This window comes from Vigna angularis, chromosome 1 (assembly GCF_016808095.1).
Source record: "Vigna angularis cultivar LongXiaoDou No.4 chromosome 1, ASM1680809v1, whole genome shotgun sequence".
Classification (NCBI taxonomy): Eukaryota; Viridiplantae; Streptophyta; class Magnoliopsida; order Fabales; family Fabaceae; genus Vigna; species Vigna angularis.
Genome location: NC_068970.1, coordinates 49779177 through 49804253, shown reverse-complemented (window position 1 = coordinate 49804253; position 25077 = coordinate 49779177). Strand labels below are relative to the sequence as shown.

General features: G+C 34.8%; 3 protein-coding genes and 1 pseudogene across 3 annotated transcripts; 2 read left to right on the top strand and 2 right to left on the bottom strand.

Moving 5' to 3' along the window:
• The first annotated feature begins 1221 nt into the window (after positions 1-1221).
• On the top strand, positions 1222-2768 carry LOC128195210 (uncharacterized). The gene is made up of 2 exons (XM_052872301.1): positions 1222-2378; positions 2456-2768. The coding sequence occupies exons 1-2, from the start codon at positions 1222-1224 to the stop codon at positions 2766-2768; spliced, it is 1470 nt and encodes a 489-aa protein (XP_052728261.1).
• Positions 2769-4083: 1315 nt separating this feature from the next.
• On the bottom strand, positions 4084-5404 carry LOC128195209 (protein NRT1/ PTR FAMILY 6.4-like; annotated as a pseudogene).
• Positions 5405-5466: 62 nt separating this feature from the next.
• LOC108321751 (uncharacterized) lies at positions 5467-7367 on the top strand. Its single transcript, XM_052872297.1, has 5 exons — positions 5467-5936; positions 6018-6144; positions 6256-6534; positions 6617-6721; positions 6805-7367. Exons 1-5 carry the CDS (start codon positions 5467-5469, stop codon positions 7327-7329), a joined length of 1506 nt encoding a protein of 501 aa, XP_052728257.1. The 3' UTR covers positions 7330-7367.
• Positions 7368-12420: 5053 nt separating this feature from the next.
• LOC108322201 (repetitive proline-rich cell wall protein 2-like) lies at positions 12421-13466 on the bottom strand. Its single transcript, XM_052871534.1, has 2 exons — positions 12905-13466; positions 12421-12874 (listed from the first exon to the last, which is right to left on the bottom strand). The coding sequence occupies exons 1-2, from the start codon at positions 13449-13451 to the stop codon at positions 12723-12725; spliced, it is 699 nt and encodes a 232-aa protein (XP_052727494.1). The 5' UTR covers positions 13452-13466; the 3' UTR covers positions 12421-12722.
• Between the last annotated feature and the right edge of the window lie 11611 nt (positions 13467-25077).

Genomic DNA, 25077 nt, shown 5'->3' with positions numbered 1-25077 from the left:
TAGGGTACGTGTCATAATATAGAGACGTATATTAAGCATTGGCTAATTGTTTTGTAATCGATTTATGTACAGAACATGGATCATTCCCCATCAAATCGTGCATGGATGTACGATAGGTGTCATAGAGGAAGAGGTGCTTTGAAAGAGTCTTTTGTATTAGGTGTTGAAGAGTTTATAACTAAAGCTTGTGAACAAGAACATTATCGTAGAGATGGGGGTCTTCGATGTCCATGTTTAAAGTGCGATTGTACAAAGATTCTGCACGAAAGAGTTGTCAAAGTTCACCTTTACAAGAACGGTTTCAAGCCTAATTATTTCATTTGGGAGGATCATAGGGAAATAATACCAGAAGATGATGTACAGAATCATCAAAGTTGGAGGGCTGTAGAGACGGAAGGTGGTCAAATTAACCAATTTCAAACAATGGAAGACATGGTGCATGATGCTCTTGGGCAAAATGAGTCGTGGCAAGCATATACTTCTAATAACATTGAAGAGGCTCCGAATGAAGAAACACAAAGGTTTTTTAATTTTTTGTTGGATGCAAACCAACCGTTGTATGGAGGAGCATCAGACTCGAAATTATCAATGTGTGTCAGACTATTAGCTTGCAAGTCAAATTGGAATATTCCTAACCAATGCATAGATTTTATTGCAAAAATGGTTATGGATGCAACACCCATCAAATCAGGTTTGCCTAAAACATACTACGAAGCAAAAAAGTGTGTATCAAAGTTGGGATTACAATCGCAGAGGATTGATTGTTGCGTGGATGGTTGCATGCTCTTCTATGATAATGAATATGGTAAGAATGATGGCGCGTTGCTTGAATACAAATTTTGTGGAAAGCCAAGATATCAACCACGTAATATGGGAGCAACTACTACAAAGCAAGTTCCTATGAAATCAATGTTCTATTTGCCATTAATTCCTAGACTACAAAGAATGTATGCCTCAACACAAACTGCAGGAGAAATGACTTGGCACTATCAGAACATGTCGACGAATGGTGTATTGCGTCATCCATGCGATGGAGAGGCTTGGAAGCACTTTGATAGAGTATATCCTGACTTTGCTACCGAGCCACGCAATGTACGACTCGGTTTATGCTCTGACGGTTTTAACCCATATGTACAGGCATCAAATATACCATATTCATGTTGGCCAGTTATTGTCACCCCTTATAATCTTCCTCCAGAAATGTGCATGTCTAAACCTTAAATGTTCTTGACATGTCTCATTCCCGGGCCACTCAATCCAAAGGTTGGCATAGATGTGTACTTAGAGCCCTTGATAGACGAATTGAAGAAGCTGTGGACGGGTGTCATAACATATGATATTTCAAGGAAACAACACTTTATTTTGAGGGCCATGCTGATGTGGACAATTAATGATTTTCCTGCTTATGGTATGTTGTCCGGTTGGAGCACTCATGGTAAACTGGCATGCCCACATTGTATGGAACATACAAAGGCTTTTAGATTATATCATGGGGCAAAAAATTCATGGTTTGACTCCCATCGGAGGTTTTTACCGAATGACCATGCCTTTAGGAGGAATAGGAATGCTTTCAAGAAGGGGGAAGTGGAGATGGATGACGCACCACCATATCTTACGGGAGTAGAAGTTTGGAATAGAATCAATGGTTATCCTAAAATAACTGAAAATGGTGCACCAAGAATTGATGGATACGGTGAGTGGCATAATTGGACAAAAAAAAGCATCTTTTGGGATCTACCCTATTGGAAGGATAATTTGTTAAGGCATAATCTTGATTTCATGCACATTGAAAAAAATTTCTTTGACAACATCTTTAATACTGTGATGAATGTTGTGGGGAAGACAAAAGACAATGAGAAGGCCCGAATGGATATAGCTTTGTACTGTAGACGAAAAGATTTGGAGCTAAAAAGGCATACCAATGGAAACATGTATAAGCCAAAACCAAATTATACACTTTCAGCAGATCAAACAAAAGAAGTCTGTCATTGGGTAAAAGCTCTTAGGATGCCTGATGGATATTCTTCTAACTTGTCAAGGTGTGTTGATGTGAATAGGGGAAAGCTCATTGGGATGAAAAGCCATGACTGCCATGTGTTTATGGAATGCTTACTTCCTATTGCGTTTAGTTCTTTACCGTCTCATGTTCTCAATCCCATTGCAGAGATAAGTCATTTCTTTAGAGATTTGTGTTCTACTACATTGAACAAGGATGACCTAGCGAAGATGGAAGAAAACATTCCTCTCATTCTGTGCAAGATGGAGAGAATATTTCCTCCTTCATTCTTTGATTCTATGGAACATCTCCCTATCCATCTTCCATATGAGGCACGACTTGGTGGACCAGTCCACTATAGGTGGATGTACCCATTTGAAAGGTGACAATATGACATCTTATCGTTCAATTTACTACGCATAATTCAAAAATCCTAACATATCAGTTTCAAATTTGTAGGTTCATGGGATATGCTAAACGTTCAGTAAAGAATAAAGCTAGGGTTGAAGGATCTATTTGCGCATCATACTTGCACAGAGAAACAACTCATTTTTGTTCCCACTATTTCAAAAACTTCATGTTAACACCACAAAGCAGTAGAAATGAAGTAGACATTCAAATAGAAAGCCTAACAAAAACATTATCAGTGTTTGACCAACCTAGTCGTCATTCTGGGAGGGAATCAACACATTGGTTAAGTGATGAAGAATTGAGATCAGCTCATGTTCATGTATTGATCAATTGCAATGAAGTTGAACCTTACCTTGAGTAAGCCTCCAAAATCAATTATATTACCCATAGGAGGTTTTTTCATTTGATTACATGCATTGTCTTTGATCTAATCTCGTCATACATGTCAACAGGTCATTCTTACATACCTATCAACTATCTGAGTCAAACAGTTCGACATACATACATGCTAATTTCCCATTGTGGTTCAGGCAAAAAGTACGACTTCCTATCATTCTAACACATTCATTTCTTCCTTAATTCTTTAATCATTACATTGTTGATTAGGTTCATATCCTGAATGGTTGTAGGTTCATAACGATCCTTTAAGTGTGAGGAACCAACATCTTAGAGATTTATCACTTGGTCCTTTAAGGTGTGTAAAGGAATGGCACACATTCTTTGCTAATGGATACAAATTTCATACGCATGCATGGAGTCAGGGCAAGAAGACAATAAATAGTGGGGTTCATGTTAAAGGGCTAACAGAAGGAGGTCAAGATGATTTCTATGGTGTCATTAAACACATTTATGAGTTCGAATACAATTCAACAACCACATAAAAGAAAATTGTATTATTTTATTGTGATTGGTTTGATCCATCGAGAATAGGTACAAGAGTGGATTCAAAGTATGGCATTGTGGATATTCGAATGGATAAAAGATATGTGTTGTTTGATCCTTTTATAATTGCACATAATGTACAACAAGTGTAATATGTACCATATCCTACATCACGCACGGACAAACGAGGTTGGTGTGTTGCGATAAAAACGAGGCCTAGAGGTCGCATTGATTCGAATGATGTAGAAGCCGATGTGCCATACCAAGTGGAGGAAATGTCACATGTTAATGACGTCATTGACGTTGAAGAAGTAGTCCGATTAGAAGATGTAGATGCTGCTCTTGAATAAGTGAACCCTAACAATATTTCATCATTTCAAGGGCAGATAGATGAAGATACAACGGAATCAGAAGAATACAATGCAGAGGAACAGGGTGAAGATGACAATGAAGATGAATTTCATAGTTCTAGCACTGAATAGAGTTAGGGTGTGTTCCTCCATATTTTTGATGCATTTATAATGTTGTCCACAATCTTAAGTTCTTATGAATGTAAGTCTTAAGATTAAACATTTACTAATAGAGTTTATAGCAATATCTTCATTTAAAAAAATCAAGATTGATTTCTTCAACAAAAGTTTTCATCGCATAATTTAGTTAAATTATTAAAGGAATATAATAGAAAATTTGGAGCCTAAATAAATGGGGGGGGGGGGGGGTACGAGGTAAATGTCTCAGCTTGTGGCTTACACTGCTCTAGTCATACATATAAGTTTTATGTGGAAACTGTATTATTATTGACTGTATAAAAAATTAATTGTATAAAGTGATTGTTTGAAAGACCCCAAACCCGAGACATTGGATTTTATTCCTCCTCCACCCACTGGTATAGTGTTAAGTGCTATATATAGCAAAGCCAATTGTTTGCCAGTAGCCTGAATGCATTCATGGTGTTGTTTTCTGACACCACTGCATGTGGGGGGCCTCATGCTAGGAATGGTGGTAGCCGTAGTTAACAAACTCACTCCCTGGTCCAACACAAGTGACATGAAAACTAATTACTGACTTCTAGTATAGATAGAAAGATGTTAAGAGTAAATAGTGAACATTCTTTTATTCATTTTATATAATTTGCACTTGAAAACCACTTTCCCTTAAGGGAAGAGAGAAAATTGGTTGCCTAAGTCTGGTTAAAAGCCAAAGAAATGAGTTAAGTGACTATTGAGTGTATCAAAATATGCAAATCTTTTAACATACCACAGCAGCGATGGTTGTAGATATGGCAACAGTGAGGTATCTGCCAAGTTTGGCATCAGCAAGGAAGCCACCAACAAGGCCAAGAAGGTTGACAGTTCCCATGACATTGGTAACTATGGTGGCAGAATCAGGTGAAGGGAGATTCAAATCTCTAACCAAGTAGGTCACTAAATTCATGGCTATGCCCATCACACATATTCTTGGCCTGTTCAGTACCTGTTTTAAAAAAAAGGATTTTGTTGGAGCCAAATTTGGTTCAACCTTGAGAACATGACTCCAATTTCTATGGATTGAGATTAATGTAAACCTAAGATGAGCCTTGCTGCTAGCCATCCTCCAGTTTTTGTCTTGTCTACTGGGTGGCCTCGAAAATCCACAGCAGCAATGACTTCTGTCTCTTTTTCCTCCTCTTCATGACTTGCAACCAGAACCTATAAACAACAGAGGGGGAAAACTGAAAAATCATTAACACATCAACAATTAAGTACAAACATTTGCAAAATGTATGTACTTCAATCCTCGCAACTTAGTTAGATTTATTTTTTATTTGTCTTAGATCCTTCACGTGGAGAAGTCAACTCAGTTTCCAACTAATCCAAGTTAAGCCAGTGGACTCACAAGCTATACTAGCACTTACTCTTTTAACAACACTTAGTCACCCCCAAAAGTTCATTTAAGAAAAACAATCTTTTTATCTTACCACTGGGATTAAATTATTGGTGGTATTTAGATTAATGAACAAATAAGAAGAAATATTTTTATTCCATTTATAATGTTGTCCACAATCTTAAGTTCTTATGAATGTAAGTCTTAAGATTAAACATTTACTAATACAGTTTTATTGCATTTATCTCTCATTGTACATTTTTCTAAATTTTCTTTTCTTCTATTGTATAAAAATATATATTATGTTCAAGAATATGGCATCAGGTCCTTCTGGCCCTCCTATTCCACCTTCAGGAAATTCTAATAAGGGGAAGGGGAAGAAATCATACGTAGTGAAGTTGATGACACGTTTCAATAATGAAATTGGTTCAACCAGTCAACCAACTACACCTACCTCTACCTCTACTGCTAGATCTGTTCCACCTCCATTAGTTGTTCCTGGCTTCACTCCCACTCCACATCAAGTTCCTACATCTTCACCTACCTCTATTGGTACATCTTTTCCACCTCCGATACAAGTGCCTGGCTTGACACCCACTCCATACCAAGTGCCTCCTTATCGAATGGCTTCACTCTCTCCCAATGTTGGTTCTAACCCATCAACTCCGAGAAATTTTGCAGCATCACCTGGTATAGAGGATGCAGATCCACATTCTAGTTCAGCCGCCAATAACATGGAAGAATGTTCCAATAGTCGTCCAATCATTACACCCATTGGAGGAGGGTAAGAAAAAAAATAACTCAATTAATATATAGACAATTCATTGTTGTATTATTGTAATGTTTGAGTTTAATTTTGTTTTAGCTTTTATCCTACAAAAACTGCATCCAAGGCAATCACAGCCACCATCAAGGAACAGTTTGATGAGCCATGGCTAACATGGGGCTCAATCCCTAAGTCAACCAGAGATGTCTTCTTCGAACGTTTTAAGGTAAACACTTTTCATTCCTAATCCTGTTACAAGTCAATAGTTGGTGTCCTGCATTTAATTTATACTTTGAACTTGTTTACTTATTCAAACCTATTATTTCTAATATAACAGAGAAGGGTTTCATGGAAGCCTGAAGATGAGGAAAAGGTCAAAAAAAATTATCACACCAAGGCATCTCATAGACTCTCAGAGATGTATAAAAAAGCTAGAACTCTAGGAAAAAGACCTGATTGGCTGGGGGACGATACTTGGAATGCTCTTTTGGAAAAGTGGAACATGCCACTTTATAGACAAAAGTGTGAAACGGCAAAGAAGAATCGGACATCTAAAAAGGGTGGTTGTTTGCACACTAGAGGATCTATAAGCGTGCATGAGCATGCTATTCGTTTGGTATATAACTTGTACATTTTTTTTGTTATATTTGTAATCATAAACTTTACAAATATTTAGTAACAACTCCTTTTGTTTGCAGTCACAAGAGCTTGGTCGGTCTGTGCATGTTGATGAAATATTTCAGCAGACACATATTCGTCAATCAACAGGAGATTTTGTGGACGAAAGGTCTAGGCGGACCCATGTAAGTTTGTACTAACTCTATCACATTATAAATTTTCGGTTTTTAAACCTCATGTGTAATGATAATATTTATTCATTTAACAGGAACAATTTGTTGCAAAATTTTCTCAAATTAGATCTGAGACTGCATCTGTTGGTGTCTCAACATCTTCTCCTCTAGACCCTGCGGAGGAGGAAAGATTGAGAAACCGATGTTGGTTAGAGGCTGCTGGTGGAAAATACAAGGGACGCGTATACGGCATTGGAAATGTCACTTCCCAAGATGACTGTGTTGATAGTTACATCCAACAAACACAGGCATCTTCTACTGCTCAACCTCAAAATTCAGAAGAAATTCTTAACCTGAAATCGCAGTTACAACAATATGGTCAGCAGCTTCAAAATCTTGAAGGCTTTATTGGCGTCCACCTGCCATTCTTTCCGCCTTCAGCCGCCGCGGCTGCACAACAATTTTTAAACCTTCCAAATCCTCAAGTTCAAAATGACGTACCCAATATAGTCCAACCAGAACAGCAACCTCCAGAACAGCAACCTCCAGAACAGCAACCACCACACCAGCAACCACCAGATGAACAACCACAAGATGGAAATGATTATATCCATTATTAGGCATTTTATAGAACTTATTTCCATTACTGTTGAACTTATTTAGAACAACAACTACAATCTGTTTATGAACTTACCAAATGTTGCAGTTATATTGATGTAAACAATATTTATGTATTCATAAATGTTTCCTTTGTGGATTAAGTGTATCTGAAAACCTTATTAAATTTATATGTCAATGTGTAATGTATAATGTCCAGGTTTGTTTATAACAATGCTGAATGTTCACTATAATGTCCAGGTCTGCTTGTATATTGTGCATGGGGGAACTGCTATATACAGAGAATTTATTTAGCTCTTGTTAAACCATTATATACGGATAAATCCGTATATAAGTTATATACGGATATTTCCGTATATAACTTATATACGGATAAATCCGTATATAATTTTCGTATATAAGTTATATACGGATATTTCCATATATAACTTATATACGGATAAATCCGTATATAATTTCTGTATATAAGTTATATACGGATAAATCCGTATGTAAACATAGCTACGATGGTATTATATACAGATTTTTGTCCGTATGTAATCCGTATATAAACACAGAATATATACGGATTTTGAGTCTTATATACGGATTTTTGCTGTATGTGATACACTTTTTTCTTGTAGTGTTTCTCATGACAATGGGGAACTAACTTCTATTTGTTGTTGTGGGATGATGTAACCTTGTGAAGTCTCATGTATTTGAATTGATTCTTAATAATTTATGCTTCTTTCTTTAACTGTTAGGGTAATTCTTCTATGATCAATGCTCGCTTTGTTTAACTCATTCATAGCGTGATGTATGAATTGCATGAGTGTCGGGAGGTTCCTTAGAATTCAGGTTCTTGTAAAATTATTTCTAAGAGCAGTATTTCTCAAGGATGGGGGTATGAGTCTTGGTCGTCTTAAGCTCTTGATCTTCAGAATTAATTATTAGGAATGTTAGGAATTGTATGAACTAGTAATTAAGGATAGGTTTTCTTCACCGAGGGATCGGGTTTTAAGTAATTTATTGAGTGATGTTGAATTTAATGAAAGAAGAAGAATTCTTATATACATGAGAGTAAACTTGGTGAAATCTAACCCCAACAACATATTCATCTCATAACACAAACCTCATTCGTTCATCGCTGTGCTACTCTTCAATTGATCAAAACTGCATTCATATTTAATTTTCTGTATTTGCATTCTAAACCAATGATTTCATTCCTTTTAAGTCTTAATTAATCGAGTTATCACACAACTGTCTAGTGCCGAGAGTCTCTTGTGACACGATACTTGGTCTTACCATTTTATATTACTTGTATGATTCGGTACACTTGCCGAAGTCTCAACAATAATCGATTATTTGCATGAGCAACCCCTTTCTATTTTAGCTTGTGATAATCGATTATCCCCTTAGATAATCGATTACTACTGTGATGAAACTCTAGTTTGAGATGTTTCTGATCATTTTACAATTACCAAATGAATCATATACAATTGTTTCTACAAAGAATGCTTTTAAGATTGATATAAAAGATTATTCAAGTCTTCAGTAGTAACATAATAAAAATCACTTCAAGATACCAATGCTCCTCATTGGTAGCAGTCTAGTACCAGGAGTGGTTCAAATACTCCAGGAAATCTCAGCAGGGTGTTATGTACTAAGAATGGTGTGATCACTTAAAGGACATCTCGATAGAGTGCTGAGTACCAACAATGGTGCTAATACACAAAGGAAATCTCGACGAGGTAGGTGAGTACTAGGAGTGGTGCTAATTTTCATTTGTAATTGTGTGAAGATTATAGTTGAACCATTTGCAAAGGAAACAAGTCGTAGCTTAGTTTGAGAGAACCAATATAAAATCTCTTGTATTATTCTCTATTCTCTTTACTAAACGATCATCTTAGATAATCTGCAGCTAAGCTTTTTATTTCAAAATATAAGAACTTCCAACCTAAACGATCCTTTATTTTTGAAGGAAGTTCTTACAAACGCTGTAGTAGAAATTATTCTGATTAACATGTTGATTTTTATAAAGCTTATATTTTAAGTCAAGCTTCTGAGCCTTTAAAAGAATATCTCACTCGCTTGACAATGTGCTATAACATAAGGGTGGTGAAAAACGTTTTCCAAAAACACTATTCAACTTTTTTTTCTTGTGTTTCTCAAGTACTTCAACAACATCAGGTGACCTAGCTAGTTTTTTTTTTCTTTTTTTTCACATAAATGCTCTTAACTCTTTGCTATAACCTTATAGTCCTTTCTTATGCTTTTATTGCCTCTAATACACTTGCAGGAACCTTTTAAATGTTGATCAGCGAGATACTCTCTTTGTCTTAAGTAAGGAGCGGCTTATTGTTTAAGGAATGCATTAGTGGTTATAATCCCAAGTAATAATTTGGATTTGGATTTTTAGTTAGGATTTGCTAAGTGTTAAAGAATACTTGCTAGGGTTAGTCCAAAATGGAGCTATACATCAAGTTCACAAACCATTAGTTTTTGGAAAATTATCCTAGGTGGAGACGTAAAGATTTCATCCCCAGAAGAAGATTGAAAAGAACAATAGTTCAACCAAATGCAGTTGTAAAAAAAAAAAGATGCACTCATAATTGTGCCTAATGAAGAAAATGAGTATGAAAGGTGTGTGGGTTAAAGATTTCCAAAGAGATATGAGAGCAACAAATATGTGCAACTACCTAATAATTCCACTCTTATAAGATTATGAGTCTTCACAACGAAGCACAATGAAAGTTAGATGATATATCTGTACCAGATGACCCCCGGACGGTCATCTACAGAACACATGGGACGTTCAGTAGGACTCGAGCAACCAGACCGGGCGATCAAGACAGGTAGGTTTGCAGAGGTGATTAAGGTTAAGCACCGACTAGAGGATTGGGCTCTGGATTGGGGCGTGATTAAGGCCTTGCTAATCTCAGGCCCATGATCAAAACTATAAATACAGGTCAAAGGTAAGAGGTAAGCATATTAATTAATTATGCATTTATTGCAGTACCTAAACAACCAATCGGACCTTTATTGACTTAAGCTTCGGAACACCTTTAACAGGTACCCTCCCAGACGTACAGGACGAATGAACTTTGACAAAGGGGAGAGAGGACGGCGAGAAGATCAGACGAACGTAGCGCCAAGCCCACAGATTTAGGTGACTCGACCCCAGGAACAATATCTTTGGAAGAATGCAGGTTTTTATAAACAGGATGGAAGCTCTTAGACAATGCAAGGCCCGGATCACATACATCAAATTTCACATTTGGGCATAAGTTTATTAACGTATAAAACTCATACCAAATAATCCTAGATACAACCATTCATAAACAACCCATTCAAGTGAAATATCAACGTGAATACCAGAAAACAAGTCCTAACAATTTCTAGCATGCATTCCTTTCTTAACACAACCACTAAAATTATAAATTAACGAGATGATCTACACTATAGCTACCACTCACAGCATCAACCCAGGGTAAAATGAACTAGTGGCATGACAGATATATTATTAACAGAGCATACACAACTTATCCACTTCGAAAAAAGGGATGTATGGCAGGGTTGCACTATCTACTCACTGAACAGGTTATATAGTTTCTTTGTTTTTGATACAAGAATTATATCAAATAGACTACTGACTGGTAATTCTCCCAAAATGAATCATTTTGATAGTCTAACATACTTTAAACCCTTTCCTAGCCAATTCACTTTTCATTAGACCATGAGTTAAGTTCTGAAGTGTTCAAATAGCCAGCAGATTCCATTAAACCACGTATTGAAAGCACGTATTGAAAGGAATTGTTCACCATTATTCGAAGCATAATCCAAAGCAAAACTACGAATTACGAATCTTAATTGGTGGGAGGAATGAAAATAACCTTTTTACCAAAGTCTACAAAATCTAAGTTCCTAAAAAACCAAAATTACAAAACAAGTTTAAATTTCTGAAACCATTCACAACTTCACATAACTGACCTCAAGGACAGGGATTCTTGACACCCTTCCTCCATAACAGCCACACTACACCATGGCAGCGACAAAGAATGTACTAATGACCGTCCACCACGAGCCTTCAACGAAAATACTTCAACAACAACACGAACCCTTGACAAAAATCCTTAAACGCAGCATGCAACCTTCGGTCACGACACCAACGTCCTCACAACGTCAACGGAGCGCACACAAACACCTCCCGACCACGACCGAAAGAACCAAATGAACGTTGGCTGGGAAGAACGACGGGTGTAGCTATTTAGGTTTCCGTTTCTCAAATTTAAAATGCCATTTATTGTATAATGGTTATTTGTTTTACATTGGTTAATTGATGAAATATATTCAGTGCTTTTTTCTTCTTCTTTTTTCTTCTTGTTAATATAATAATGAATTTTAGAACTAACATTTACTTATAAGAAATATTTACGTTAATGTAACTTTTGTTATAATAATGAATTCTAACAATAAAAATTAATTGCAAGAAATATTCACGTTAGAATTAAAATTTTGTTAATTAAATTTTATATATTTGTAAGAAAATACAAAAGTTTATTCTACTCCCATCTTATTATACATGTATGATGGTTTGCATCATCATATAAATAATAATTAGTCTTATACTAAGGTTCCTTTATAATAAAAAAGACAATTTTATAAATATTAGTTATGCTTTGATAGTTCTACAATGGTATTTTGAATTGACTCTCCAACATAATTACGCAGTTTATATTATTTTTGTATATTAATAAATCGTTTAGTTATTCAATGTTTCTGAATATTATACAACTTTCTCATCAACCTGTCATAGGCATGGATCAATATAATATATTATTTAGGTTTTAGTAAGGTAAACTAATTTGATGAAACAAAATACATTTTAATCATGTAATAATAGTTTTACAAATCCTATTTTAGTTTACTCTAATAGTATATTAATCTAGATAACTTTAATATTATATTAGGTAGTTGTATAGATTATTAAAGTCGTAAAAAAAACTTTATTCATTTAATTTTGAATGTCCACGTTACTACTATCTTGTTTTAGGAAGTTAGGGCATTAATTACTAACTAAAATATACTGTGGGAAAGAGAAGAAGAAAGAAATATTTATGATCAAACACATCCATTCCATAGTAATGAGTCTGTCGACTCTAGGCAAATGCACTGCATGAAGTAATGCAGAGGTGCAACGGAAATACAAATATTCAAAAGCGAAAATGGAACACTGAGAAAGAAATTCAAATTCAAAAAACATACAAGTTACATCATTTATGCGATCATTATATAAATCACTTATTGAAATTCAAGCAAAGCATGTAGCGATTGACAGATACCCAATATCCAATCCAAATCCAACTAGAATCTTGGATATTAGGAAGATTGGGCAAATATAACTATGACAATCAGATTAAGGCAGTGGTGGGATTAGAGGCAGTGGTGGGACTCCCACAGGTGGGACTAGAGGCAGTGGTGGGACTCCCACAGGTGGGACTCTCACAGGTGGCACTCCCACAGGTGGCACTCCCACAGGTGGCACTCCCACAGGTGGCACTCCCACAGGTGGCACTCCCACAGGTGGCACTCCCACAGGAGGTGGCACTCCCACAGGAGGTGGCACTCCCACAGGCGGGACTCCCACAGGGGGGACTCCCACAGGTGGGATTACTACAGGTGGGATTACTACAGGTGGGACTCCTACAGGTGGGACTCCTACAGGTGGGACTCCTACAGGTGGGACTCCTACAGGTGGGACTTGTACAGGTGGAACTTGTACAGGTGGAACTTGTACAGGTGGAACTTGTACAGGTGAGACTCGTATAGGTGGGACTCCTATTGGTGAAACTTGTACAGGTGGAACTCTTATAGGTGGAACTCCTATAGGTGGAACTTGTATGGGTGGGACTCCGACAGGTGGAACTCCAATTTGTGGGATTCCTGGGAGTAGAGATGGAAGTGATGCGAATGTGATGTCCAAGGTTGAAAAGGAAATAGCAATCATGAAAGCAAACATGGTGCACCGGTAAGAGGCCATGGCTTCTTGAACTCGGGTAAGTTGTAATACGGTGAAGTGGAGAGCAAATGTGGATGTAGTCCGAAGATGAGTGGTTTTCCTTTTATAGACAATGAACATCACCATTTTTCTATTTATTTTTCTATTTTGACGTTATCTTAATTAGGTAACATGTCTTGTACTTGTGTGATTACATTGTTGTTCGCAACGAATGGAGATTCAAGTCCCATCTCCTTTCCAATAATGCAACACATCAATTATTACTTATTATTATTGTTTACTACAATTGCAAGTAGTAAGAAGGAAGTCAACCTCATTTTAAATTATATCATGAAATAGTTAATAGTTGAAAAGTTATCTCTCCAAGGTACCACAATACACAAGAGCGCCAAATCTGTGTGACATTATAAATTCAACAAGTTATTTTAATTATTTTTATATAGGTTCATAATCTTTTCAAACATTATAATATCATTTAATAATGTTTAAATAATTTGAATATTTAATTTATTTATTTGTTTGTCAAGTTATACGTGTGAAATACTTTACAAAAGTGGTGTTTGATAGTTATACATGTCAATAGTTTACAATAGAAGGAGATGGTGCAACAACTAAAACTCTTGATAGTGAGGTCGTCCAAGTGGTGTTGGACAAGATGATGCTAAACCAATTGGTGTGGAACTTATGATCATAGATTTGATTCCTTAAACCCACATAAGGATAATATTTACCATTTGAAAGAACTATTCTGAATCAAATGTGGTCCAAAAAGATCACTACAAGTTTTGAAATGCACGTTTCCAAGATTTGGATGAACAAATCCACAATGTTCATTCTAGAGGTGTTGGAGTCATGATTACTCCTTGTTTAGCGAGTTTGAAGAAGATTCTTGATTGATTACAGATAGTCAATCTTGAGATTCGATCTTTCTTGTGTCTTTGTCTGTGTTTGTATTTGTGTGGTGCTCCTAGTATGAGTCTAGGTCTACAAGAATGATTTTTGTTGTGCTTTTATTGTTTCTTTTGTGATTCAAGAAACTTGTATTCTTGTATTTTTCAAGAGTTCAATTATAAGGATGTTATAAAATCTTGAATTAGTAAAAACTTCAATTTAAGGTTGTCTTAACTAACTGGATGTAACTCCTTTAGTGTGAACTAGTATAAAATTTGAGTGTATTGTTTTCAAGTTTCTATCAATTTAAAGTTTTAATTATTTGTTTAAAATATGTATAAATTGGATCTTTAATAATAATTTTGGTGTAATTGCATAATCGGTTGATAAATTAGTGTAGTTATGATTGATCATTCGTATCATATTAATAATATCTTTAATCTAATTCTTGTGCGAAATATTATAAATTTTCTGTCAGAATTTTCATCAATTATTTTCATATTTTAATAGGTTGAAATACTCTATCTAGGAATGCAGCAAGCTATAAATCTTATGTTCAATTAGATTTAAGGAAAAAAAATCATAAGATTTTGAACTGAACACTTTTAAAGAACCAATTCAACACCTTCCCTCCCACCTTACCCCCTTCTTGGCATAAAGCTCTTTTAATGTTTACAACATAAAAACTTGGTTTAAAATACATGCTTACAAACATGACTGTCTTGCTTACAAACATTCATTTTCTATGAAAGTTTTTGTGATTCTTAACATAAGATGTGCCAAAAAGGATCAATGGTTTTATAGGACCTATTTATATATTATGATTTTATCAATGGAAATCATTCCATAGGATGACTTTTGAGATTTGATCCATAATCATATTTTAATTATTCTGCTAGAACCATCTCAACTATATCGCAGTTTATATAAAAATGATATACTAATCCAATATATCACAATATCAACCATATCTCAGTTTAAAGTCTAATTCTCTTCAAAAAAAGTTATAACTAAAATCTTGTTTGATGGTTGAATTGGACTTTAATTAAATTTTTAAAAAGTAAAATAAAGGTATTATAATTACTTCTATATAAAAAATATTAATTTATATATATATATATATATATATATATATATATATATATATATATATATATATATATATTTACTTAAATACTAATTATGAACTTTATTTCTAATATTAATTTTTCTTTATTAGATATATCATGTCACAGATTATATCATCCATTAATATATAATTTTACGCTTAATATCTAATTTCATACGGTAAAAGGTGTGTTGAAGATTCAAAATTCAGTTATACTTAAAATTTACTTCTTTTTTTACTAATAAAAGTGTAATATACTTAACCAATGGAAATATGTAATTAATAGCAAGTGTACTCTTTATATTTTATATATTTAGTGATGATTAAAACCCTAATGGATAAAATGAAAACTGAAAACTGAAAACTCACATCTAAATATTTTAAACTTTCAAAATTAACCTGAGATATTATTATTATTATTATTATATTTTAATTTAAATTTTCTTGAAATTTTTTTTTATTGTTCTTTAAAAAATGCAATTAAATATTCTTTTAAAAAACCAAGCAAGTATCGTCATTAAATTTATTGTGAAACTTATAACAATCAAGAAGGAGATATAAAATTAATCACTTTTATTTGTAATCTTGAATTTTAAAAAATGTAAGATCCTTTATATAAAAAGTATATTCTCATTGGAATATTGTTTAACTATTTTAAAAATTATAAAATTTTAATAATGTTTATTCAATTTGTCCTGGCTCTATCCCTGCCTACTTGAATTTCCTAGGATGCGTCCACACTAATTCAGGCTTTGAGATCCCACAGCAAGTTGAATAAAAGAGTTGAATTTGTCATGAAGTAATTAATACTTAATTAAGGCATTCCTTTAATGTATTTAGTTGCAGCCAAAATGTGTCCACCTCACCGTGGGAGGAAGGAAAATATGGTGATATAATCTTTTTGAATTTGTTTTATTTGATAATTTAATTTACTAAGTTATTTTCAACTATTCTATCATATACTTTTATTTATCTATTATATATATATATATATATATCCTATAGTTATTCAATAATAAAAAAATTATATTATAACAAAAAGGTTTTAAATACAAAAATATCCAATAATATAATGCATATAACGTATAATAAGAAAAATAAAAATATTTTATAGTCAAAATTTATAAGAACACTCAAAATTTGTGGAGGATATTTTTTTTTCAAGACTTTTTCGAAAAAAAATTGTGAATAATATATTTGTAGGAAACATTTTTCAAGGATTTTAATATCTATGAATAATTTTTCATATATACTTTCCGTGAGAAAAGCCACATCTACAATGGGTAATTTTTCACGATTGTGTAAAACGTCAGAGTCTTTCCCAAAAGATATTTCTCACGGATTTTGAATACCTATGTTAATTTTCCACAAAAGAAATATGCGACAATCATATAAATATTTTAAAAGAGATACATAAATAAATATTAAATTTTATATGTTATCACGAAATTTTTGCACTAAAAATATTTAAATAATAATTTTCCTGCAAAATAATTACTTTTTTTAGTCTTTGAATTTGAATATAAAATTAAATTTTATTCACGTCTCAAACTCTGAAATATTATGGTCCAAAATATTTAAAAATGAATGATATATTATTCTTAATTGAATATAAAGCTTTTTAGGTATTAAATAGTATCATAGCCTGAAGTTTAAACTAGGAGTGTCAAATTGTATAAACAGTTTAGCGTGAGTGTCAAATTGTATAAACAGTTTAAGAGTAAGTCTTTGACACATCGAACAAATATAACACATTTGAGTTATGAGGATTACATATGTTACTATAGGGTGAAAGCTGACTGATCGAATATTACTATAAGTTGAGTTGAATGAACCAATCGACTAAGGTACGGAAAAGAACTTCATAGTCGATCGGACACGACAGCAGTTGAGCAGAATTAAAGCGTAATCAATACGGAAACTATTATTGTGAGTGATTAATATGACATTAATAACTATTAAGAGGTAAATTAATATGTTTGATTCTTTTAAACTCTATAAGTAGATGTTTAATTTCTGGTAAGACACCCTTTCCATACTTTAATTACTTTAGATCTTTAAAGAAAAGATCTGACTTAAGTGTCAGAGTGTCTTCTGCAGGTCATCCCCGCTCAAACCGATTGGTCATTCAAAGCAGTTAAGGAGCAAACGTTCATCTAGGAAGGAGAATTATGCAGGAATCGTCCTCCTCCCCCCGTTGAAGAAAAAATTACCGCCTAAGAATGTGAATGGTAGTAAACACTGCCTCTATCATCAGAATATGGAGCATACAACTAAAGAGTGCTCAACTGTTAATACATCGGCAAGTGTACCAAATCGTATCAAGTAATATAAAATGGTAAGACCAAGTATTGTATCCCAGAAGACTCATGACACTAGACAGTCATGTAATACCTTAACTAGTTAAGACTTAAGAAAAATTTCATTGGTTTAAAATGCAAAATACAGAAAAAGTAAATATGAATTCAATTTGATCAATTGGGACAAAACACAAAAGTGAATGGATGATTTTGATACTATGAGATGAGTATGTTGTTGGGGTTTAGATTTCACCATCCTTACTCTCATGCATATAAGAATTCATCTTCTACATTCAACTTTTAATGTCACTATCTAAAGTACTTAAAACCCGATCCCTCGCCGAAGAAATCCTAACCTTAATTATTAGACCACAATCTCTTGCATCCCTAATAATTAATTTTGCATTACGAACAGAAGCTTAAGACAACCAAACCTCATATCCCCATCCCTAGGCAATATTGCTTTTGGGAGAAATTCTCTAGATCATGGTTTCTAGGTATCTCCATAACAAAGAACACCATAAAATCATGATATAAATGATCAAAACATAACAAGCATAGAGAAAAGGAGAAAATCCCTAACAATTAATGAAAAAAGCATATAATAATTCAGAAGAAATTCAAATACATGAGAGTTTAGAGGTTACATCTTCCCCAACAACAAATGAGTTTAGTTCTCCATAATCATGGAGAAACTAAGTGTACAATGGAATGAAAGTGATAGAAAAACCCTAGAAACTGAAGAGAGCTCCCATATCCAATTCTTCCTCTACAAAGTGAAAAAATGTGTTTCTATGTCTCTGCTGCCCAAAGATAACAACCCTAGGATGAACAAATCCATAAATAAAGCAGAAAACAGAGTCCAAGCCCAACATGTTGGCTCTCATCGCCCTTACTTAGGGCAACCAAACGCTGGTACGAGAGGAGTGGCGCTGAGGGCCCGTAAGAGGGCGCCTAGGCGGTGTGCGACACAAGGAGGATGGCGCTCAGCGCCCCAGAAAGGGCGCCCAAGCGTTGATGCGAGACATCCTGTGTTGAGGGCCCTAGAAACGGGTAGCCAGGCATCCATACGAGACATCCTGCGTTGAGGGCCCCAAAAAGGGGCAACCAGGCGCCTACGACCTTCTGTAGCCTTCTTTTCTGGTGCTTTTTCTGTCCTTTCTGGATTCCAACTCCTTGGTACTTTAACTCCTCTTCCAAATCATTCCAATTTCCTACAAAATCAAAGGAATTTAGTGATAAAAATCATAAGTTCTAACCTCAAGTCTTTTTATTCACAACTTAACTAAACACAAGAGTTCAAGCAAGTTTCTAAGTCTAAAAGGGCTCATTTAGTATGAAAATTGAATCACAAATAACGGGGAAATCAACCGTTATCACAACCCCGAACTTGAAACTTTGCTTGTTCTCAAGCAAAACAACATGTAACTCAGCCTAAACAACACTTCAATGGTTCAACATATCACAAAGCACTTTCTTCTAAGACAAGTAATCACTCATATCTTTTTATTATAAAAATATCAGTCAAGATGTACTGATGCTTTAGCCAATCAAGCTCAACTATGGTGCTCACATATTTACAATACATAACAGATGAAAACTCATGAATGATCAACAGCCAAGCAAGAATATTATCCTATAATGCATGGAACAATTCCTCACCAAGGATAATGTTTCACTCAACTCAAAGGTGTATAGTGAGGTGACACTCTTACACTCTACAATCACAATGACACATGAATCAACTTTTTCTTTCATTTAACCACATATCAAACACACTCACAGCAAGTTATCATCACAAGGATTTTTTGAGGCTTGTATTGAGGCCAAGCTAAGAAGAAAATTGGTTTTTCTAGACACCAAAATCCTTGAGTTAAGAGAGTGCATAATTCATTTATCCACATTAAAAATAATCTCTTGAGAAACCAATCTTCAATTTATTCACAACTTTCCTTTCATTGAGCTTAACCTTTTCTTTTCTTTCTTCTTTTCTCTTTTCTTTTTCTTTTTCTTTTTGCTTTTGCTCAATGCTCTTTAATGAATTTCACAAAGTTCTTTCCGGTTTCTCACAACCCCAAACTTGAACCATTCTCCATTAACAGGTAAAGATACTCTACTATACTCAACTCAAGGCAAGGATTTCAAAAAGTTTTTCTTTACAAATTTCAAATTTAGGCTCAAGGTTCAAAGGTTAGAAAAGAAAACATTGTTCTTTGTTGGTTTCACATATTGGCATTGGCTTATAAGGGAGAATAAAAAATGACGTTGATCATGTGTAACAAGCAAGCAAGAGGTTTAATCATAGAAACTTAGGCAAAATCAATCATGCTTCCAAAGCAATAGCATTCAATAAATCAAAGACTCTGGAGTCCAACCTCTCACAGGTTAAATCAACTTCCACAATTTAATAACATCCTGCCCAGCAAATTAATCACAATTTGACTTCATGCATCTGTTCCTAACAATTATGAGCAACCACCTGTCTATGAGACTAAACCATGCATCATCTCAACATCAATCAATACAATAAAGCAGCACAAGACAATATTACTCATCACAAACAACACATTATAGCCAAACCATTGCAACATAGTTCATTTAAGCCAAGTACATCACACATTACAACTTAACAATTCACAAATGCATAAAAATAAAGAGAACGAAAATCCTGTTATAATAGCATCCATCAGTAGATGCTATCCTCTGAGGCATCAGCCTCCGCTATACTCAGACTCATCCTCCTCATCATCATCTTCTTTGTCCTCCTCTTCCTCTTCATCTTCATCCTCATTTTCATCATCGTCATCCTCCTCCATGGCAGTAGATCCAGATGCTCCAACTCCTCCACTAGCCTGAGCCTGGTCAGTAGGCCATGCAACATGGGCCATGAAATCATCCTAAGACATGAACTGCATTAATTGCGAATTCAATTAATTCCTTTGACTACTACTAACTGTTATAACTAAATTGATGTATTCGACTGCATTAGTAGCGAAGTCGATTATATTACGTCTGATATGAGTTTATCGATAAATTGATGCAAATTTTATTTCTGTGAGAAATTTTGTGATTCTAACATTTTAATATTCTTTTGCATAAAGTTTAATTCTTATAGAAAGAGGAAAAGATCCAAGAAACCAGTTTGACCGTGGTGATCAACTACTTGGAATTTCTTGAAGAAAAAGATTGCTAAGTTTCAAAGTCTGCTCTATCTACACATTTGGGTGTCTACTACAAGATCAGGTTGTACAATCAGCTGAAGATTGGGTTGAGTTCCCTGTTATGATTACAAGAAGAAGGACGTGATGCGTACTTGACTTTGAGGGTGCCTCAGAGGGGTTAGACTGCAGGAGAGGGGATTCTTGTTGCTAGTCTGTTTGTATACTGCCTATATTTTCATTAGAGGGTTAGAGAGGTGTTTTATACTTTTGACATGGGGACTCTGTAAAAACCTTGTTGTAAAAATCTTGATCATTATAGTGCATTGGCTTCCTGTGCTTGGAAGGACACTGGATGTAGGCTTGGCCGAACCAGTATAAAAACTTAGCGTTTGATATGTCTTATCGCTACTCTTTTACATTCAATCGACTATACTTTATAATCATTCGATTAAATTGGCATAAAGATCACTGTCGAAAGTCACTACAATATCTGAATCAAGAGAGTTGACCAACATGAACATGACCACCTTATTTGGAAAACTCAGAGAACATGAATTGGAGCTTGGAAGGCTAAATGAGGAAGAAGAAATTGAAGAAAAGAAATCAATGGCTCGAAAGGCCACTAGCAAGAAAGATGCAAAGAATCTTAACCCTGAACCTGAATCAGAAGTAGAAGTACCAGAAAAATAAATCATGAATATGACGGTGAGAAAATTTAACAGATTCATGAAGAATAAAAATTCTGCAACTAACAATGCAAGCTTTTCAAGAGGAGGAAAGAAGAGCTCAAGAGGCAATGTTGTACAATGTTATGAATGTGGAAAGGATGGTCATATTAAGCTTGACTATCCAGACCTGAAGAACAAATAGAAAGAATTCACCAAGTATCCCTAGGACATGAACAGGAAGCAAAGGAAAGCATATATTGCTTGGGAAAATAGTGATGAAGACTCTTCAAGTGATGATGATTGTAGCATTAAAGAAGAGTCAAATTTATGTTTCATGGCAGACTCTTCACAATCTCATGATGATACTGATAGTGATTTTGAGAATGAACAAATAGAGGTCAAGTACTACATGCTGTTAGATGCATTTCAGGAGATACATGCAAAACCATATGATAACGGTTGAAAATATCGTTATTTGTGATGTAATTTTGATACTAAATGCAACCTTTTTGACTTAGAAACTTGCTTTAACTCATGTTTTTGCTTTAGTTTTGTGAGTAACTGTTGATGGATTGATAAGTGTACTAAATCGCACAAGTAATATAAAATGGTAAGACCAAGTATCGTATCCGAGAGGACTCTCGGCACTAAACAGTTGTGTGATAACTCGATTAATTAAGACTTAAATAAAATGAGATTGTTGGATTCAAATGCAAAGACATAAAATTAAATATGAATGCAAATTGATCAATAGTAGAGTAACACGGAGATGAACGAATGTGGTTTAATATGAGATGAATATGTTGTTAGGGTTTGATTTCACCAAGTTTACTCTCATGTATATATGAATTCTTCTTTGTACATTAATGTTAATGTCACTCACTAAATTACTTAGAACCCGATCCCTCGGCGCAATAAGCATGCCTTAATTCATAGTTCGTGCAATTCCTAGTGTTCCTAGAAAATTAAGTCTGAAGATCAAGAGCTTAAGACGACCAAGTACTCGTACCCTCATCCCTGAGAAATATTACCTTGGAAGAATTCAACAAGAACCTGAATTCTAAGGAACCTCCCGAAACTCATGCAATTCATAAATCATGCTACTAAATGAGTTAAATAGAGCAAGCATTGAAACAAATGAATTCCCTAACAATTAATGAAAAACATATAAATTAAGAATCAATTCAAATACATGAGAGTTCAAAAGGTTACATCATCCCCCAACAACAAATAGAGTTTAGTTCCCCATAGACATGGAGAAACTATATGAATAATGGAAAAGCTTGAGATAGTGAAACCCTAAGAGAAGAAGAGGAAGCTCCCACTTCCAGATCCGCCTTTAGAGAGTAGAAGAGTATGCTGTTGTGTTGCTCCAGCTAGAGATACAAAACCTAGAGTGTCTGGGTCATTTAAATAAAGTCGAAAAAGAGTAGAAACATTGCTCGGTCCAAAAGAGTCAAAATAGAACAAAAGCTAGGCCGGATCTGCGATGTACGACGCTCGGGCACCCCAAGAGAGGGCGCCCGGGCGGTGGACAGTCCTCATGTAAGGCTTGAGCCTTCAATTTTTCGCCCAGGCTTCAGGGGCCGCCGCTCGGGCGGCCTAGGAGGGCGCCCGGGTGGTGAACGTTGATTTTTCCGAGGCTCAAGCTTCGTGCGATTCCTCTTTTGGTGCTTTTCCAGGCCTTTTTGAGCTCTAACTCCTTAGCACTTTATCTCTGCTTTTTGTATTATCTCATTACCTATCAAAACAAGAGAAATTAGTCATAAAATCATCAAATTCAACCTCAACTCTCTTATTCAAACAACTTAATGAAAAAGAATGAGTCCAAGCAAGTTTCTAAGTGAAAAATGGTGTATTTAGTATCAAAATTACATCACAAATAACAGTATTTTCAACCGTTAGCAATTAGAGAGTTGAGGTTATACTTGATGATTTTATTACTAAATTCCCTTAATTTTGTAGGCTATTGGAATGATTTAAAGGAAGAGTTAAAGTACCAAAGAGTTGGAATGCAGAAAAGTCAACCAAAGTACAGAAAAGTCAACCAAAATGCTAAAAAGTCAACCAGAGTACAGAAAAGTCAACCATAATGCAGAAAAGTCAACTAAAGTGCATAAAAGTCAACCATAATGCAGTCTGAGAAGCTTGGGCGCCCCTCAGAGGGGGCTTGAGCGCTAGAAAGTGTCACAGCACGCGAAGTCAACTATCTCATTCTTTTCCATTATTCATATAGGTTCTCCATGTCTATGTGGAACTAAACTCTATTTGTTGTTGGGGGATGATGTAACCTTGTGAACTCTCATGTATTTGAATTGATTCATAATTTATATGATTTTTCATTAATTGTTAGGGAATTCATCTGTTTCAATGCTTGCCCTATTTAACTCATTTAGTAGCATGATTTATGAATTGCATGAGTGCCGGGAGGTTCCTTACAATTTAGGTTCTTGTTGAATTCTCCCAAGCGTAATATTTCTTAGAGAGGAGGGTATGGGTACTTGGTCGTCTTAAGATCTTGATCTTCAGACTTAATTTTCTAAGAACACTAGGAATTAAGGCAAGCTTATTGCGCCGAGGGATTGGGTTCTAAGTAATTTAGTGAGCGACGTTAACATTAATGTAAAAAGAAGAATTCTTATATACATGAGAGTAAACTTGGTGAAATCAAACCGTAACAAAATATTCATCTCATATTAAACCACATTCGTTCATCTTTGTGTTACTCTACTATTGATCAATTTGCATTCATATTTAATTTTATGTCTTTCCATTTGAATCCAACAATCTCGTTTTATTTAAGTCTTAATTAATCGAGTTATCACACAACTGTTTAGTGTCGAGAGTCCTCTGGGATACGATACTTGATCTTACCATTTTATATTACTTGTGCGATTTGGTACACTTGCCAATCCATCAACAAGTTTTTGGCGTCGTTGCCGAGGATCAAAAATGTTGTTAACAAGTTTTTGGCGCTATTGTCGGGGACTCATGGTTTAAACTATTCTATTTGTGTGATTCTTAATTAATTTCAGCTTTATGTTATTTTATTTTATTTTATTTGATATTATTTCGTGTCTTTTATTTCCGTTTTTGTGCTAACAATATTTTCGAGGGTTTTGTGTTTAGAGCTTGCAGGATGCAATTGGGACAAGAAGTTAGTTATATGGGCACTCAATTCCACCATGACAATTTCAATCACTAATGGGAACCTCACTCAAGCATGGATAAAAGTCATTTTGGGCATGTTTCCGGATTTTTTTATAGAGAACCACAACAAAAATGGCAGCAATAACCCTCTCTCCCAGAAAGATGGGCTAAGATGGATGATACACTTCAATAGTTAATGTAGATGTCTAATAAGCTGTCATTGAAGTTATCAAATTAATATTACTTTTCAAGGCAACTTCAGTATTGCCAAGTAGTATTCAAGAAGGTAGATAGGGCTAAAGTAACCCTGAGTCGTCTCCCAACGAACACAGAATTGGTTTTGAATATCTGACTCTTACGAATGCTATGCAATGCTTATGAATAAAAGTAATGGTTGAAGAGTGTTTAAAGAATAAATAAGAAACTTAAAAACAGTTATGATGAAATAGGCTAATTCCACTACTTTTCCAAGAT

Bases quoted from the DNA above. Each gene is read 5' to 3' on its own strand.
- LOC108321751 (XM_052872297.1), top strand. From the start codon at position 5,467: ATGGCATCAGGTCCTTCTGGCCCTCCTATTCCACCTTCAGGAAATTCT. The intron at 5,937-6,017 runs GTAAGAAAAAAA...ATTTTGTTTTAG, and splicing joins ATTACACCCATTGGAGGAGG to CTTTTATCCTACAAAAACTG. The intron at 6,535-6,616 runs GTATATAACTTG...TTTTGTTTGCAG, and splicing joins ATGAGCATGCTATTCGTTTG to TCACAAGAGCTTGGTCGGTC.
- LOC108322201 (XM_052871534.1), bottom strand. From the start codon at position 13,451: ATGGTGATGTTCATTGTCTATAAAAGGAAAACCACTCATCTTCGGACT. The intron at 12,875-12,904 runs CTGTGGGAGTGC...TGGGAGTGCCAC, and splicing joins TCCTGTGGGAGTGCCACCTC to CTGTGGGAGTGCCACCTGTG.
- LOC128195210 (XM_052872301.1), top strand. From the start codon at position 1,222: ATGTTCTTGACATGTCTCATTCCCGGGCCACTCAATCCAAAGGTTGGC. The intron at 2,379-2,455 runs GTGACAATATGA...TCAAATTTGTAG, and splicing joins TGGATGTACCCATTTGAAAG to GTTCATGGGATATGCTAAAC.